At 31.8% G+C, this 19,046-nt stretch overlaps 1 protein-coding gene across 1 annotated transcript; it reads left to right on the forward strand.

Annotated features, from left to right (window-relative positions):
• The first annotated feature begins 13,074 nt into the window (after nt 1-13,074).
• LOC141642145 (5-OH-xanthotoxin synthase-like) lies at nt 13,075-19,046 on the forward strand. The gene is made up of 3 exons (XM_074450841.1): nt 13,075-13,704; nt 17,302-17,617; nt 18,220-19,046. Exons 1-3 carry the CDS (start codon nt 13,133-13,135, stop codon nt 18,829-18,831), a joined length of 1,500 nt encoding a protein of 499 aa, XP_074306942.1. The 5' UTR covers nt 13,075-13,132; the 3' UTR covers nt 18,832-19,046.

Here is a 19,046-nt window from a genome sequence, read left to right on the forward strand (position 1 = left end):
CCTGAAAAATTATTATTTGCCCTTTTCTCAAACTTTCCTTTACTACTCCCCATCCGGGGAAGTGGTAATTAGTTACATTAAATTAACCAAATTGTAAAGTCAAATCCCTTAAATTTTAGGGGTTGCTGGAGTAAAACATCTAGGACTCGATTTTTGAACAAATAAGACTTGAAAATAGAATTTAAATTGGACGGAATTAGACTTAACAAATGGACTGATTTGAACACAAACAAGTGCTAACTATTGATTCAAGGATTAAGAAGATAAAAGATTTAAACTTGCACAACTTAAACACAAAACAAGAACCAAAAGACAAAAGAAATAGTCGGCTAGACCGTTGCTTTTGGGCTGAAAACAGTGAAAGAAGGATTGCAACTTAAATGCTTATGATTTAAACATTCAAATGACAATTTCTTTGGTTGAATTAAGACTCTAAAAACGATTTGCAATGACTGAAACAACACTAATTGGGACCGTTTTGACACGAGAAATGAACAAGTAACCGGGATATGACTTTAACTAGATCACGAAGCAGGTTTAAGCCTTGGGATTAAACTCATCAAGATCACAAAGCAAGAGCTAATTCCGTCTCAAACACTAAGTAATAAGGGATTTTCCGCACTAAGTAAGAAGAAAATTGGCTGAAAACTTCAGTTTCAAACTCATTCTTTAATTCACTCAAATTTGATTTTTTACATGAGATGAGAGCTCCTTAAATAGAGTCCTTGTTGCAATCCTAGCCCTACATCTAAAGTAGCATCTAAGGGCTCAAAAGAGTCTTATAAAAGGACAATAAAAACGGCCCAAAGGACCTTACACAAATCAGAAAAGGAAAACTACAAGACAACTAACATAAAGAGGATTGTTGGCAATAGTACAGACTTCCTTGGCATGCACTTCTTATTTATTTTATAAGGACTTCTTGGGCAGCTGGTGGGGCTCGTCCATGAGGAGTATAAGACTCAAACTTACAACAAAAAGGTACTTTAGAGCTTGCTTGGACAAAAGAAGAGAGCTTGAAAGCGATGTTCAACACATACTCCAAAACCGTATTCATTGTGACCACTCGATTTGGTGCTATCTTTTGCATCTGATTTAGACCCTTTCAAGATTAATTATCCTAGGCAAAAGGCTCTAAACTCATCATAGAAGAGTCTTAGGCCGGAAAATGGCATGTGTTCTTAGACGAAATTGGAATTGGACCTCATTTTAGGAGATGGCCCAAAACCGTGGAAAATAGAGCTTGGTGTACTTGTCAATTTCACTTCACTTGCTTGGAATGAGAGTAATTATTAAGGGAACAATAAAGTTAAAATGAAATGAAAAATGGAGGGAAGGGATGAGGGTTGGAGATAGAAATGGGTAAATATAGCGTCAATGTAATGATTTACTCCTTAACTTTGTCAAAAAGTGAAATCGAATTCCATTTAGTACATTTTAACCCAAATATACTAACATAAAATATTTTCCTATAAGATTTACGTTGCATAAAATATTTATTCTAAATTATTAAATATTTATATATAGGGTATTTCGAAGTAATAAATATACTGTAAATTTTATTTTGACAATTTTACCTATTTTGTTATATTTATTACCGTTTAAGTAATTATTTTATTAATCTCTATCAATTTTGTATTGAATAATATGCATGTAACATTATTCATACATATGAAATGGCTTTTACATACATAAAATAAATTTGTAAGAATTATATTCTTTTTATATTATTAAAAGTGATAAATATATAAAAAAAAATGATCATTTTAATACTATTTTCTTGTCACGAAATTAATAATATCAGTTCATATTTTTTTTTTATACGAATTAAGTACGTGATATTTTTTTTATAGAAACTAATAATATCAAATTATCAGGTTTTCATAAAAGAATTTTAGATTTATACCAGTTTTGTTTTATTTTAATTAAAAGATTATAATTTAGTTAAAAAAATTATAATATTTAAAGATTATATCTTAATTAAAAGATAATAATTTAATAAAAATATAGTTTGTTTCTTATTTTAGCCAGATTACTTTTTAATGGAGAATTTTTAATCTCTTAGTAGTAAAGGAGATTTTAAGAAAAAATTATGTACTTTATCACACGCTTCAATCACATTTGTTCTTCTTATTTTTATTTTTAGGATCAAAATTATCAACCTTTGATCATAAATAAGTTGAAAAATAAAAATCTCTATATATATATAAAAGAGAGTTTTTTCGAGCGATTCTAGAGCGTCCACATCATCAAAAATTAATTTAGGAAAGTTTCATAAATAATATTTTCCACATACAAAATAAAGTGGAGAATCTTTTAATTATTATAATAGCTATGTTTCCTATTTTATATTCATGAGAAGTTTCTAATTTTTATATAAAAAGTTTGACATTTCATTTGGCAAAAAAATGTTGTTATAAAAATTATGAAGATAATATAATTAGATTCGTGATAAAAAATGCTTTCATTAGAGTATTGATTTCATATGATTTGCACATACGAGTATTAAAGATGGTATAATTCTTTTAATATGTTATATGTCCCACATTGAAAAACAATGTTAGTGTGGTGATTATAATACGTATAAATTATAGAATTGTCCCACATCGAAAGATTAACATAAGGTGGGTGATTCTATGATTATAAATAGGAGTCATTATTGGAACCTATACACCAACCAAAACCTTTTGAGTCTCTTAAGTATTGTTTTAGAAAGCTCTTAAGAGTTTATATCACTGTCTCCACCATATGATATATATATATTTTTAATATTATGTACAAGTGATGTTTATAATTTTTATATAAAAACTTATACATCTGATTTAGCAAAAAAGTAACGTATTTTTTTTTGAAAAATTAAATAATTTGATTCGTGGTAAATAAATGTTAGCATTAGAATATAGTATCATATTATTTGCACATATTATAATTACGATAAAAAGTTATAAAAAAATGTACTATACGAATATTAATAAATAGTATAGTATTTACTAAGCTGGATTAGGTACGAAAAAGATGGTGTATTTCTAAGTATATTGTTTGTCACACATTGAAAAATAATGTAGGTGTGGTAAATATACTACATATAATTAATTGAATTGTCACACATTAGAAGATTATCATGAGGTGAGGTATCACATGATTATAAATATGAGTCATATTTGAAACTTAGGAATATCATGCCAAAATCGATCTTTTGAATCTACTCATATTTGAAACTTAGGGGTATCAACCCAAAATCTTTTGAATCGCTTAAAAATTATCTTAGAGAATTCTTATAAGAGTTTGTATGAACGGAAAACCTTAGTTACAAAAATACCATACAAATATTAATCACGTAGATATTTATAAAAACGATTATATATTACTATATTAGTGGTGTTATAATGTTTATTTTAAGACAATCGATAGTATAATAACTTTACCTAAAAAAAATCATTATTTAAAAATAAAATGGGTGCTAAATATACATAAATTGGTTATTAATGTATCATATAATGATAATCTCTTCACCAAAATAGAAAATTTATGAATTATAATACAATCAAGTGTTGCATAAAAAGATATTGAATCCACAAACAAATCAATAATGAGCTTTTTTACTTTGATAAATAGTAGAACTAAATCTTTTTAACTTTCAAATATAGGTAGTTGTTATGCCTCATTACATTTGAGTAACTAAAACACATCATAATTTTTAACCATTAATCAAAATCGCGCTAGAAAAAGAAAATATTGTGCATTTGTTTATACATTTTATTGCCCCGTCAATTACATCTTAAAAGTCGTGTTAGGAAAAAAAATGTAATTTAAATCATATCCTTTGTACATATTTTAATTATAACAAAAAATGGGAAAAAACGTACGAATATAAATAGATAGTATAATATTTTCTCATTATTAAATCGGGTTGGATATCGAAATAGGTGCAAAAAAGATGGTGTACTTTTTCGTGTATTATTTGTCTCACATTGAAAAATAATGTAGGTGTGATAAATATACTACATATAAATAGTTGAATTGTCCCACATCAGAAAATTATAAGGTGGGGTGATCTTAAAAATTAATTTAGGAAAGTATCATAAATAATATTTTTTGATGTAAAAAATAAAGTGGAGAATCTTTCAATTATTATAATATTTATTTTCTATATTATATTCAAGTGACGTTTCTAATTTTTATATAAAAAATTTTACATTTCATTTGGTAAAAAAATATCGTTAAGAAAATTATGAAAATAACATAATTTGATTCATGGTAAAAATAATATCATTAGCGTATAGATTTCATATAATTTTTACATATATAAAATTGTGTATTTCTTAGTATGTTATGTGTCCCACATTGAAAAAATAATGTATGATTATATAAAAATAATAAAATTGTCCCACATCGAAAGATTAACATAAGATATAGTGGTCTTATGATTATAAATTTGAGGCATCTTTGGAACTTAGTTATCAACCTAACATCTTTTGTGTCTCTTAAATAAGATGTTTTGACTTTTATCATATCTAAATAAATAATTAGGCATAAGATATAAATATTAAGGCCTTATAACCAATTTTTTTTACTAAGTTAATTACCCCGTTGCAACGCACGGGCATCCAAACTAGTTATTAAGATATAAAACTAAAATATTTAGATTCATCAAATAAATCTTTCACACAACATATTTTTAAACATAAAAAATTATACTACTTCCTTCTATTCACTATTTTTTGTCCTATTCTTATTCGGATTTTCTTCTCTATTTCCTTTTTTTTGGGGATGATTTGCGTGGTTTAAATTTAATTGTATGCAGGGTAATGTGTTTTGTGTAGGCCAAATTTACTTTTTTATCTCAACAAGTGGTCAGAGGTTCGATTTCTGACTCTTACAAATAAAAAAGTCAAACTTAAAAAGGATCAACCCATTAAATTACTTTTAGTATCTCGAAGGAGATTATCGAATACAACCGATCAACCCCAAAAAAAAACAAATGTGAAGAGGTTGGATTACAAATTGAAACATGAAAAACGAGGTCCAAAATGTTATTGACTTGCCATGCAATAACTAGAAGGCTACTACTAGGCATGGTTACGATGGACCAGACAACTAGTCCAAGTTTATGTAGGTGCCAAATGCTGAAGCAATGTCCCGTCTTTACTACAAATCGCAGTGAATTTTCCAAGATAATCACCACCGTTTTTCTTCGTTGAAATTTCCTTGTTCTCACTGAATAGTAGGCTCTGGCTGTTTAGTAGGTCTGTCTTAAACTTAAACGAGTTAAATATTACAATATGATATTAATAAAGATAAAATTTTTGGAATTTTCTAGACAACTAATTATGTGATTTGGTATGTATTTAATTTGTTTAAGCTTAAAACGGATAATGTCCATTTTAACTGAGAATTTGTGTTGTTTTTGATTGAAATTGTCTTAACTAAATTAAATTAAACTTATTGAATAATAAGGATACAGTTCGTCTTGTTTGTGACCTCTCACAATCCCCTCCCACTTGCTCTCCCTACTTGTTCTCCCACTTGCAAGTTTGTCTCATGTTACAAGCTTGTGACGGATTTAGCCCGTTACAAATGAGAATTTGTATCACATAAATAGGTCAAATTCAGCTGAACTGACGTGAAATGAACTGCACTGAACTTAATTTATAAGAACTGAAATTAAGTCTAACAGAACAATGTCTAAGTCTTTTTTAAGACGGGTATACGCGTCAAGATTAAAATAGGTCAAAGGTTGATAAACTTGTATATATAAGACAAACGTTTTGTTATTCTCTATTTATTATTTTTTCGTCAAATCTATAGTACTTATTAACCCGTGTTAAACATGAATATTGCCGTATTAAATATGATTTTGTGCTCCACTGAAAGCGACTTGCTGCTATCACAACACTTGATGACTCGAGGAAAGATGCAAATTCGAAACTTCCTTGCTCTTATTTTAGGGTGTAACAATCTTCTTATCGTCGTTTTAAGTCAGGTTGTGATCTCACGTAATGTGTAACTTCGGTCGATATCAAGGAGCCGGAGCACGACACTAAGCGGAGGCAGTGTCGGGCAGGGGCGGCCAATAGAAGTTGGAGGCCCTGTTCGAAATTTCATTTTGAGGCCCTAAGTATCATATTTGTGATTTTGTTTAAAAACAAATCATTTGCGCTGTGTTTTAGCCATATTGAACACTCAGTTCATAGATTATACATCTGAGGTAGTACCTCTTATTATTTATTTTCTGAGTTTTATTTTAAAGTTTTTGAGTTTTGCTTTAGTATAAAGTTTTTGAGCACATTTACTAAAACATTACACTAAAAAAATATAATATTGCTCAAAAACTATATTTATAAATGGTAATATGCTCAGAAAAAAATATGTATATGCTCAAAAACTACAAGGTCTGAGGTATTACCTCAGATGCGTAATCTTTTTTCTCTTGAACACTCCCTCCGTCCGGATGAATAGTTTTCGTTTGTTTTATTTTCACCTCACAAAATAGAATACACGCAAACTATTAACTACGACAAGCCATATTTATTGTTTTTTCCCTGAATAATTTACAAAAAGCGAAAAAATAACAAATTTTACCCTTTTACTTAAGAAAATTGAGGAAGGAATGAATGAATTGTCATTGACGTTATATTTGGAGAAAAAGGAGAATAAGAAAAAAAAATTTTATTATATTAGATGTATTGAGCAAAATAATCCTTTTCTATGGTGAAAACATAAGTTAGGAGAGCTGGCAACGTCACTATATTAGCCAATGGCCCACTTAGACAAGAATAAGGTGAGGCCCACAAACAAAAGTGGCCAAAAAATATGTCGTTTAGAAGAATCGAGCACGCGACCCTCGACATGGTAGATAAGAATTCAACCACTGTAACATCTGATACATTTAGATTTCTGTTCTCATATTTAAATTAAAGCCTTAAAAAATGAGGCCCTTGTCTCTGTTGGGCCCCGGTTCGAGGAACCGAACTGCTCACCCAATGGGCCGCCCCTGGTGTCGGGCCTAGTCAAGCCCGACTAGGACTAGTAAAAATTGGCCAGAGCACGGCCTAGGTATGGTTGAGGCAAGCCGCGTTGTGCCCGTGTAATTTTCTTCTTTCGAACAAGGTCAACAGGATTGATCGGGCCGGGCTAAGGGGAGAGTGGCACTGGCCCGGTCCAAAGGCTAGTAAGAGTTTTGTCGTGCCACGTGCTGAGCCAGGTGGGCCACTAAAAACTGGCCCGATTTGGGGTATGGGACGAGCGGGCGCGCCGGGCGCCGCGTTGGCCGTCTCTACCTAGCCTTTGTTCTTTTGGACTTAAAGTTACTTAATTTAAGTTCACTTCAGATCCTATAAGTTCAGTTCAGATCCTATAAGTTCAGTTCAGTTCAGATCCTATAAGTTCAGTTCACTTCAGATTCTATAAGTTCAGTTTAGAAAAATTATATACGGAGTATTATTTTTAAAAACCGATACAAAAACATTTCATATTAATTATTCGATACACATAATATTTTTTTTTAAAAAAATAAAATAAAAAATTAATAATTTCACTGTGAGTTCACTCTTCATTAATAACACAAATTATTCACTCCCCTCATAAACTCAATACATTTACCACACTCCCCTCCCTCGCGGCCTCGCCTAATTATTACCTCTCCCATTAATCACCTCCTTCATCACCATTGTTTGTTTCACCAAGGTGTTAAAAAATATGCCCCAAATATCATCTAAGTATTAAATGTCGATCATTGTTTCTACATTCACACTCCATAATTTTTATAAGGATGCAAACTCTTGGAATACCTATTATACAACATGATGTGAACATTCAAGGAACAATAGATTCGGGCATGTTTGATAAAAAGCGAAAGAAGGCCATGTATAAGGTGCGGAACAACATAGTCAGAAACATTTGGCGAGGTCATGGATTCGTTGTCGAGAGTGAGAGTGATGGTGATAGTGAAGATAAAAGTGATGAGGATTATGATAATATGGAAATTAATGGTTAGAAATAAAGATGTAATATGTGATTTATTTTTTATCGTAATGTAATCGTAGTATAATATATGAACAAACTAATGTATATAAAGCGGAAAAATATTTTATATTACCTTGTGTTTTAGAATATTTTTTTTATCAATATCCTCTCTTAACAAATAATAATAATAATAATAATAATAATAATAATAATGATAATAATAATAATAATAAAAAAAAAAAATTGCGCCTTTATATTAAAAAATATAATAATAATAATAATAATAATAATAATAATTAAGTTAAATTAAATTAAGTTAATTTAAATTAAGTTAATTTAAGTTCGGATTTTATAAGTTCAGATCCTATCAGTTCAGTTCAGTTCAGTTCAAATCCTATAAGTTAAGTTAAATTCAGATCAGATCCATTTCAATTCAAAAGAACAAGACCCTAGTACTTGCACCCAATTTGTTGTGGCTACGATATTGTCTTTATTTGAGGATAGACTATAGAGAAAAGAGGGCCTCAGTAAAAACAATAGGTCTTGGTATAGACGGGTGGGGCGAACAGACGGATAAAGACCTTTAATAAAATGGGTAGGGGGGATAAGGTGGGGCACCCCCATGTGCTTCCCACTTTATGGTAAATGGGTATTTTGTGAGGAGAAATGGTATCCGTCTATACGTATAGACGGATAGTGTCCGTCTATACGTATAGACGGATAGTGTCCGTCTATAATGAGAATTTGTGCAGTAAAAATCAAAAATTTCAACAGACGTTATTATATATAAATAAAATACAATCCATTTTCTTAGGTAAATATATTTTTCATTTGAGAGGAGGTAATTTTGTACACTTATGATTAACTTCTATAATAACTAAATCACAAATTTTAGCATTATTATTTACTCAATATATCTATACGTTCAATTAAAAATAAATAAATTTTAATACTCACTTTATGAAACTGAGACATAAAAATATATATTGATTGGGTTTTATAAATGTATTAAAATAATTGGAGTTATTATATACGGAGTACAAGAATTACTTCTTTACAATCTAATAAATTTTAACTGCTATAGGTAATTTTAGATCAAACCCATAAATTTTCACGGATTTAAACCTAATTTGGTAAGAAGTACTATTATGTAATGTTTACCCATGATTTGAGGGATACGGAGTATTATTCTCTACAGAGTAGTCCTTAACTTTACGCAAATATTTCCCTTTAATTAAAACCAAATAATCAGATATTAAGTACTGTTCTCCATGATTTGAGGGATATTATTCTCTAATCTCTGCAGAGTACACATGCTTTTATGTTGCTAATTTCATTTAATTGACCATTAATTCTCATTTCAAACAGACTATTTTGTCAGAAGTTTTCAAACAGTCTTATGTGATTATTTTTATGTAAAATGTGACCATTTAACCATGGTTAGATTTAGCCATAAATAAATCACATATAGCCCGTCTGACACCTTCAAACGAAATGAACATATGGAGGCGAGGGCGACCTTATGTTAATTGACTTATCATCATGCAGCGATTTTGGTCGTGATCAAAGCAAAAGCAATGTTGTAAAAATTGGTGTAGAGATTACAAAGCAGAGTGAATTTTCCACGCAATTCGTCCAATTAGTCATTGCTCCAACAATCAGTACTGAAAGACGCATGTCATATCTCTAGTGAGGTGTAATCGTATAAACGATTATATATCGACTTAAGTTACGTCATGATCGTCACCAGCACGACTTCAAATTATGTCATTTAACGTCACAAACAGAGTAAAACTGACGACTAAAACATTAATTATTAATTTAGACTAATATAAGGAAAGTTACAACTACGGAGTATCTTGGTATTTGTCACAATTTGGTTGAGATGGTTTCTTGACATGGTATCAGAGCCTGGTGACCAAAAGGTCACGGGTTCGAATCCCACCCCCTCTATTCTAAAGTGGATAATCGAATGGCCGGGAATCCGCTGCACCCACACTTCAAGCCCAAAAAGAAAAAAAGGGCCTTCGTGTGAGGGGGAGTGTTAGAATATAAAACGAATCAAGGAACTTCAACCATCAGCTTAAGCTTTTGGTTGAGATGGTTTCTTGACAACAAGAGGTAACTTATGAAGTCGCTAACAAAATTACAACTCATTAGAGATCTGACTCACGTCTTTACAAGTGATTATTGGTAGATTATATCCACTTGAGCCTAAAAACCCATTCTCTCAATGCAATACAGTGAAAACAATGCAAGTATGTATAAAATATTACTGAATTAATTAAGTAATTAACCATGTAATTCATGTTTAATTACTCGTATTTAATGAATGTCTTAGGTGCCAGTTGGAGTTGTGTTCGTGAGGATAATGATGTAACTTGGATTGATATGAAGTCGCTTACATGATTACATCTGATCAGAGATCTGACACACGTCTTTCAGAAGTGATTGTAAAATACGTTATGTCGAGTGGGGCCTAAAAACCCCTTCTTTCAATTCAATACTTTGAAAAGAGTACAAATATGTAACAAAATATTACCACCGAGTTTAATTAATAACCATATACGGAGTACTTCATGTTGAATATCCTTGTATTTAACAAATGTTTTAGTCGTCAGTTTGAGTCGTGTTCGTGACAATAATAACAAAAGTTCAATCGATATGATCAACAAGGGTGGACTAACCTAGTAGCATGGGGTGGCGGCCACTACCCCAAACATAAAAAAAAGATGGTTTAGAAGACGGATTTTTGCTACCCCAATTATTGTTGAATAGTAGATAAGTAAATATTATTCCATTAAATGTACATTAAACAGATTGTAGTTCAATGGTAAAGGCTTAGTTTTTCACCAATTGACCCGGGTTCAAATCCCTTCACATGCATATATAATATAGATTTTTTTTTATGCTTTCCCATACATTAAATCCTGGGTCCGCCCTTGAATTATTTGATCACGCAATTATATTTCATCAGAAATCTGACACGCGTCTTTAAGGAGTGATTGTAGTTACAATATGTCGAGTGGGGCGTCAAAATACAAATAGATATTGAAATGTTACCAGAGTTTAATAAGTACCAAATGATTCATGTTAAGTACGGCTTACTCGACTACCACAATATCATTGAGGACATAAATAATACAAATATGTATAGAAATATTACCGAATTTATTAAATAACACTATAATTCATGTTAAATTACTCGTATTTAATGAATGTCTTAGGCGGCAGTTTGAGTCGTGTTCGTGACGATAATGATGTAACTTGGAAGTTGGATCGATATGAAGTCGGTTAGATGATTACATCTTATCAGATATCTGACACACGTCTTTCAGAAGTAATAGTAGATACGTTATGTCGAGTGGGGCCTAAAAACCCCTTCTTTCAATTCAATACTATGAAAAGAGTACAAATATGTAACAAAATATTACCGCCGAGTTTAATAATAACCATACACAGAGCACTTCATGTTAAATATCCTCGTATTTAACAATTGTTTTAGTCGCCAGTTTGAGTCGTGTTCATGACGATAATAACAACAGTTCAATCGATATGATCATGCAATTATATCTCATCAGAAATCTGACACATGTCTTTTAAGAGCGATTGTAGTTACATTATGTCGAGTGGGGTGTCAAAATACAAATAGATATCAAAATATTACCGGAGTTTAATAAGTACCAAATGATTCATGTTAAGTACGGCGTACTCGGCTACCACAATATCATTGAGGACATAAATAATACAAATATGTATAGAAATATTACTGAATTTATTAAATAACCCCGTAATTCATGTTAAATTACTCGTATTTAATGAATGTCTTAGGCGGCAGTTTGAGTCGTGTTCGTGACGATAATGATGTAACTTGGAAGTTGGATCGATATGAAGTCGGTTACACGATTACATCTTATCAGAGATCTGACACACGTCTTTCAGAAGTGATAGTAGATACGTTATGTCGAGTGGGGCCTAAAAACCCTTTCTTTCAATTCAATACTATGAAAAGAGTACAAATATGTAACAAAATATTACCGCCGAGTTTAATAAATAACCATATACGGAGTACTTCATGTTAAATATCCTCGTATTTAACAAATGTTTTAGTCGTCAGTTTGAGTCGTGTTCGTGACGATAATCACAAAAGTTCAATCGATATGATCATGCTACGACAATATCATTGAGGACATAAATTAGATAGGAGAGGCCCTTTGTTTGGTGTAAATCATTCGGTCATTTCGGTGTAATCCGAATTCAAGTCGGATAAGACCATTAAAACGATAAAAAAAAATCTGTTTTTATTTGGTAGCGGATTCCACTAGGGCCGAATAGGAGAGGCCCCTTCATGATCTGTTTTTCAAGTCAAGGTTAGAAAAATCTTACTCCCTCCCATCCAGACCAAAGGTTACGTTTGACTTTTTGGCACTATTCATAATTGTAGAGAATCTTTGATATTATTAGTAATGTATAAGAGAAAATATAGTCATGCGAGATCTTATTTAATTCATCGTCATGAATGCTATAAGAATATTAAGTTTTTATAATTTTTAATAATGTGTAACTAAAGATATTCACGTTGCAAAACACGTCTCGGCAAACGTAATAAAGTCAAATGTAACCTTTGGTTTTGATGGGAGGGAGTATTTGGTAGTGGATTCCATATAGCCAAAAAACAAAAAAACAAAAAAGAAAGAAGAAAAAACGAATACACTTTGTGGACTACATTTTCTAAGATAATTACTGAGTATATTGTGAGCTGATCTTAGACTCCGTTCTTTTCGATTAATAAAAACTGAACTGAATTCAACTAAATTGAATTTAATGAGCTGAATTTAACTTAATTGAATTGAATGAAGTTCAATTAAACTGAAGTAAGAGTTAATTTGTGAAGAAATGAGTTGAACTGAACTAAACTGAACTGAGCTGAAGTTAAATCTAAAAGAACAAGATCAGACTTTAACCTCAAAATGGTGCATTTCAATAAAAAAAGCATTTATTTATTACTTAATAATTGAATTGTTCTGTTTTATATAATAAGACCGTTTTATAATGTAATTTGTGAATTTTGTGGCCTATTTATACAATGTTGCACCTAGCTACACGATCGAAATAAAATTCAAGTAACTACTCCTAGTAACTATTAAAACTACAAACATACAAAAACATGTTGATATTGCTCTTTGCAATAGTCTTCCCACCTCTAACTTTTCTTCTACTACTTCATAAGCTTAAGAAACATGAACCACCATTGCGTTCACCTCCTGGCCCTAAGGGACTACCCTTTATTGGAAACTTGCACCAATACGACGTCGCGACTCCCCATGAATACTTTGCCAACTTAGGCAAGGTCTATGGTCCAGTTGTCGGTCTGACACTTGGACAGGTACCCGTTGTTGTGGTTCAATCAACAGAAATGGCCAAAGAGGTCATGAAAACCCAAGACCTTAACTTTTGTAGTAGGCTTACATTAGTTGGGATGCATAGACTAAGTTACAATGGTTTAGACATAGCTTTTGCTCCATATAGTGATTATTTTAGAGAGGTTAAGAAGATTTCTGTTGTTCATCTCTTGAGCTCAAAGAGAGTTGAGTCTTTTGGTCCGATTCGTCGAGATGAAGTCTCAAGGCTAATCCATAAGGTTTCGTTGCTCTCTTCTACTTCTCAAGTGGTTAACTTGGGTGAATTGTTAATGAGTTATGGGAGTTCTAATATTTCTAGGATTGCTTTTGGAAAGAGGTATGTTTCTTATCACAACATCTTCCTTGCCTTGCCTCATTTATTGCATAATTACCAAATCTTAGGACGGTGGTATTGAGTTTTAATATCACCTGGATCCTTGGGAACCATCACAAGTACGGCCGGCCGGCGATGACAACCAGGAGGTGCTATTGTAGAGCGAGCATAATCATGTAGATTATTTTAATAATATAATCATATATAGTGCTATTGTACGGGGTGCTATTAGGTAACGCTATCATTTTCAATATTGGAAATTAGTAGGAATCAAGATTTAATAAACAATTCCTTGCACTAAACCTGTCAAAATCTAAATCAACTCGGTTTTCTAAGGCCAAGTTCCAAAATATTGACCGGAAGCCGAAATGAGCCATTGTTTTAGGGCCAAAATCCGACCTGAATCCGAAATGACCTGTTAATTTAGGTCAAAATTCAACCAAGACCCAAAATAACCCGTTAATTTAGGGTCAAAAATCGACCTAAACGAATCTACCTGGCGGGTCAAAGATAAGTAAATAATTTTATTAATCAATCAATCAATACATATATATAAAGCAGAAACTTTTCGAACGATATTAGAGAGTCCAACTTTTTTAGAAATCCTAATAAGAGTAGATTTCAAAACATATTTAATAAAATTAATCCTAATAAAAGTAGATTTCTTAATATTTAAAACAAATTTTAATAAAATTATCAAATACTACCTTTGTCCGTGCATTTGTTTACCATTTCCATTTTAGGCTGTTTCATTCATTTCTTTACTTTTCTATATTGGGGGTGATTTTTATAAGTATTTGATCTCCCATATCCACAATGATCCACTTGTCATTTAATAACACTAACCACAATTGGTCTATTACCTTTTCCTTAATAATAATTGTGTCAAAATCAAAGATAAACAAATTGTCGGGACGGAGGGATTAGATAATAGGCACTCATAACAGTTTAAGTTATCGTTTTTATTTTTCCCCCTCTTGTGGTCTCATGTAATTGTAGTTTGCATTCTTGCATCAAATTTCTAGAAGCTGGCGGATAAAAACTGAATTTATTAGATTAAAGGTTTATGTTAAGATGATGCATGTAGTGTAATCTTACATGGTTACATGAACTATAAAAACTACGGTTCCATCAAAATATAATCACTAAATAATCATTAGAGTGTGTCTATAAATCATAAATGCCTCCATAGACATTCAAGCGATCAATACATAAAAAACAATTCATCGATCTATATATGTTACCTATTTTTGTTTCGTTAATTTACTCTCTATAAGAATGTGTAGATCATTTGGTGGTGTATCGAAACCGAGAAGCATTGAAGTAGAAGTTCATTAGTTCATACTAAAGTATATCTCAGATTTCATTAGTTCATACTAAAATTGAAAAGTTAACTAAAACCTAAAAATGTAGCTTTAAAAGTAACTGAAAATTAGGAGCCGAAAAGTCAACTGATTAAATAAAAAATGTTTAACAAATTAACCGAAAGGTAACTGTTTTTTTTCGGTAATAAAAAAAAACTTATTTCTCACATGCTACTCTTATTTTGGTAAAAAAATTATCTACCAAATACTTATAAAAATTTAAGAATAATGAAAATTTGGTCAAATAGTCTTAACTGTAAATAGTCAGGATTATTTCGGTTAAAAACTGATAGTGCGTGAGACAATAAGAATAGTAACTCTATAATCCGACTATATCTTTGAATATTATGTAACTGATATTGTTAATACCAAATGCTACAACGTTTTCGTTTAATTTTTGTTATGGGAACTGATGATTAATCAATCCTCATCTAAATCCCCTCTAAATTTTGTTTGCCCCCACATTCAGCATGGTTTGACTTTCGTTAAATTTAATAGTTTTCTACCACCAGACCAAGGTAATGTAAACCAACGTTATCAGTTGGTAACAAATGATTTTAATAATGTCATAAACTACTAACTAATGTTGTCACATGATACTACTAAGTTCCCTATGCATTCTATGTAATAGAATCACATATATTTTTATTGTTGTTTAAAGACTAATAATTCTATTGGATTCCGTTTGGATTTGATTTTGCAGGGGGTTTATAAAGAGCTAATACCCTTAATTATAGATAGTCAAAGTAAAATTATGTTGCAAGAGATCTAGCATTTTATCTGAACACACTAAATATATATAATTATGATGCTAGTTGTTTTGCGTAACATCATTTAGTTTTACGTAGTTATTGTAGGTTAAATTAATTTGCAAGACTCATAAAGGCATGTTTATGTCATTAAGGGTTCATTTTGATGAACTGCATCATGCTTATAGAGAGAGCGTTTTATATTTAATTAAAAGTTGATTGTGTCTGTAACAATAAAAAAAAATAATTACATACTATAACTATGTCACTTTATGTTATACTACTGAATGACAAAAAATTTATGCTAAAAGCACTAATAATTCATCAGTGGTCAACTGCACCAACCACAAATTTTTTTTCCATCAATGATTCAACATAGTTGAACTTTTTTATCAACTTAAGAATATACTCCCTCTCAATCACTATAATGTTTCTCCTTTCCCGAAACAGATTATTTAAGTAATGTTCCCCTTTCCTTTTTTTTGTAACTTTTAGTCTTATTTAATTCATCTATCTGTCCTATCACCAAATCCCACACAACTCTTTTACTCTTTTACTCTTATCTTATTATTTTATTTAATGTTTTGGTTCCACAATTCTTTATTTAACTTCTAATTATTCATCCCTATCTCCTATCACCAAACCTCACCCAACCCTTTCCTCATTTTTATATAGTTTTCCTAAAGTATTGTGCCCATATGATATGAGAACATTATAGTGAATGAGAAGGAATATTTTACAAATAATCCTAATAGTTGCCCCGTGCAACGCACGAGCTTTCCAACCAGTTATACAATATATTTGAAATTATAATTAAAAACATATTAGTTTTAATACTTTAAACTATATAAGAAACAAAAAATAAATTTTATTTAAAATTTATAATCTTTAATAATAAAATAATTATTAAAATGACTTAATTTCTATAATTGTTTGGTATAATTAATGTAAGTATGAGTGTGTGTTTGGTGGGGCTAGGCTGTCGATTTGTGGCGCAAGCTCGACACTAAAATGGGGGCAAGCTTGGAATTCTGTCTGGCCCATATAGTGTTTTTTTGAAGTATTTTTTCAATTCTTACCGGATTGGCCCGGAAATCCTGGGCACCGGCCTGACCCAGGTAGAGGACTGCGCTGGGTTGAGGTGTTGAGCTGGTAAACGGGCTAATCGGCTTTGAAAATGTCGGCCCACAAATGGTGGTTGGGCCTAGCTGATTAGTACCATTAAACAACTCTAAATGTTAGCATTGAATATTATTTAAATATTAATACTAAATATTTTTTTTTCTTTTTAAATCGATTTAAAAATTATACTAGGAACTATTTTCCGCCTTGTATTCCAGCCCTAACCCGACCACTGAGGTAGTGACCTTTATGGCCTGGCCCGACGGTCCGACCCAACCTATATTTTGACGAGATCCGGGATTCGACCCGTCCAACACCAATTGACATGTCTACTTGTGTCGTGAATGGTTTTCGATTTTTCATAGGTACGAAGAAGATGAAGGACCAAGGAGCAAATTTCATGGTCTTTTAAATGAAATGCAAGCTCTATTTGTAGGCTTCTTCTATGCAGACTATTTTCCTTATCTGGCCTGGCTTGATAAGCTAACAGGACAATTTTCGAAACTCGAAAAGGTGTTCAAAAACATGGACAAATTTTATGATGAACTCATTAGCGATCACCTTGATCCAAATAGGCCTAAGACTGGGCATGAGGATATCATAGACGTGCTACTCCAACTCAAGAAACAACGTTCATTTGCTTTTGAGCTTACGTTCGATCATATCAAAGCAATCTTAATGGTAATCGACTAATCTCCGTACTAATTAGACGACTCTCTTATATTGTGAGACTGTTTCGAATTTTTTGGTAAATTGGAGTTAATTAACAAATAATTAGGAAATTGAGGTTCCTTTGAAACTATTTTGGTCCAATGGTGTCCACGTCATCACTTCCATTTTTTAGGCAAAGTCGCTAAGTTTCTTAGCGGCTTTGTCTCCTTGTCATTTTTTAGATGACTGATGCTATAAGTTTATGAAAAATAGAGAAATAGGGGGCAGCCGGCAGCCACTAACTTTCTTAGCGGCTTTAGTGGTTGTTCATTTCTAGAATAGGTTGTTATAAGTGTTTGAAGGTGACGGTTTTTGAAAAAAAAAAAAAAAAAAAAAAGTGAATAGTGAAGCCGCTAGATTTCTAAGCGTCTTTACTATTCACTTTTTTTTTTTTTTAAATTAAGCTTTGGAAAAAAAAAAAACTGATGACGTGGACACCCTCGTGCAAAATAGTTTCAAACGAACCCCAATTCCGTAATTATTTTGCTAATCAACACCTATTTGCCCGAAAATTTGAGTGTTTCGTATATGATCATGTTTCGGGTTGTCTCTGATCAAATACATCTTTGCAGAACATATTTGTAGCGGGAACAGATACGAGTACAGCCATGGTAGAGTGGGCAATGACGGAGCTAGTAAAGAACCCAGAGTCTCTAAAAAGGGTACAAGAGGAAATCCGAAATGTAGCGCAAAATAAGGGTTGTGTTTGCGACGAAGACCTCCAAAAGCTCGAATACTTCAAGGCGGTTATAAAGGAAACATTCAGGTTACATCCTGCTGCTCCATTGCTAGTCATACGAGAAACAATTCGAAAAGCCACACTAAATGGGTACGACATTAAACCCAAAACATTAGTCCACGTGAATGTATGGGCAATCGGAAGAGATCCCGAGTTATGGGAGGATCCAGAAGAGTTCAAGCCAGAAAGATTTATGGGAAGCTCAGTGGATTTTAGAGGACAAGACTTTGAGCTAGCTTCGTTCGGAGCAGGGCGAAGAATATGCCCTGGTTTGGCTCTTGGTGTTGCTAACTTGGAGCTTGCACTTGCCAATTTGTTGTACTCCTTTAGTTGGGAATTGCCAATTGGTTTAAGGACGGAAGACATTGATACCGAAGTTCTTCCTGGTATTACTATGCACAAGAAAAATCCCCTTTGCCTTGTAGCAAAGAAATTCCCTGCTTAATAACTACTTACCAAGTCGTACGTAGACTGTGATGTTTTGTTTACCTTTGTCTAAAAAAATACTTCGTAACACAATTATCTTTTTTTGCTATGGGTCTGTTTACTTTTGAATTTTGATCAAATTATCCAAAAACCTTTCCATTATAAAAAGGTAAAAAAATAATGTAAAGTTTTAAAAATAAAAAAGGTAAATAAATGATCGAGTTTGAAAGAGCA

The sequence above is a fragment of the Silene latifolia genome, chromosome 2, assembly GCF_048544455.1.
Source record: "Silene latifolia isolate original U9 population chromosome 2, ASM4854445v1, whole genome shotgun sequence".
In the NCBI taxonomy this organism is placed as follows: domain Eukaryota; kingdom Viridiplantae; phylum Streptophyta; class Magnoliopsida; order Caryophyllales; family Caryophyllaceae; genus Silene; species Silene latifolia.

What these genes read in the sequence shown, in the direction of transcription:
- LOC141642145 (XM_074450841.1), top strand. Translation starts at nt 13,133, where the DNA reads ATGTTGATATTGCTCTTTGCAATAGTCTTCCCACCTCTAACTTTTCTT. An exon ending in AGGATTGCTTTTGGAAAGAG is followed by an intron (nt 13,705 to 17,301) that starts GTATGTTTCTTA and finishes GATTTTTCATAG; the next exon opens with GTACGAAGAAGATGAAGGAC. An exon ending in ATATCAAAGCAATCTTAATG is followed by an intron (nt 17,618 to 18,219) that starts GTAATCGACTAA and finishes ACATCTTTGCAG; the next exon opens with AACATATTTGTAGCGGGAAC.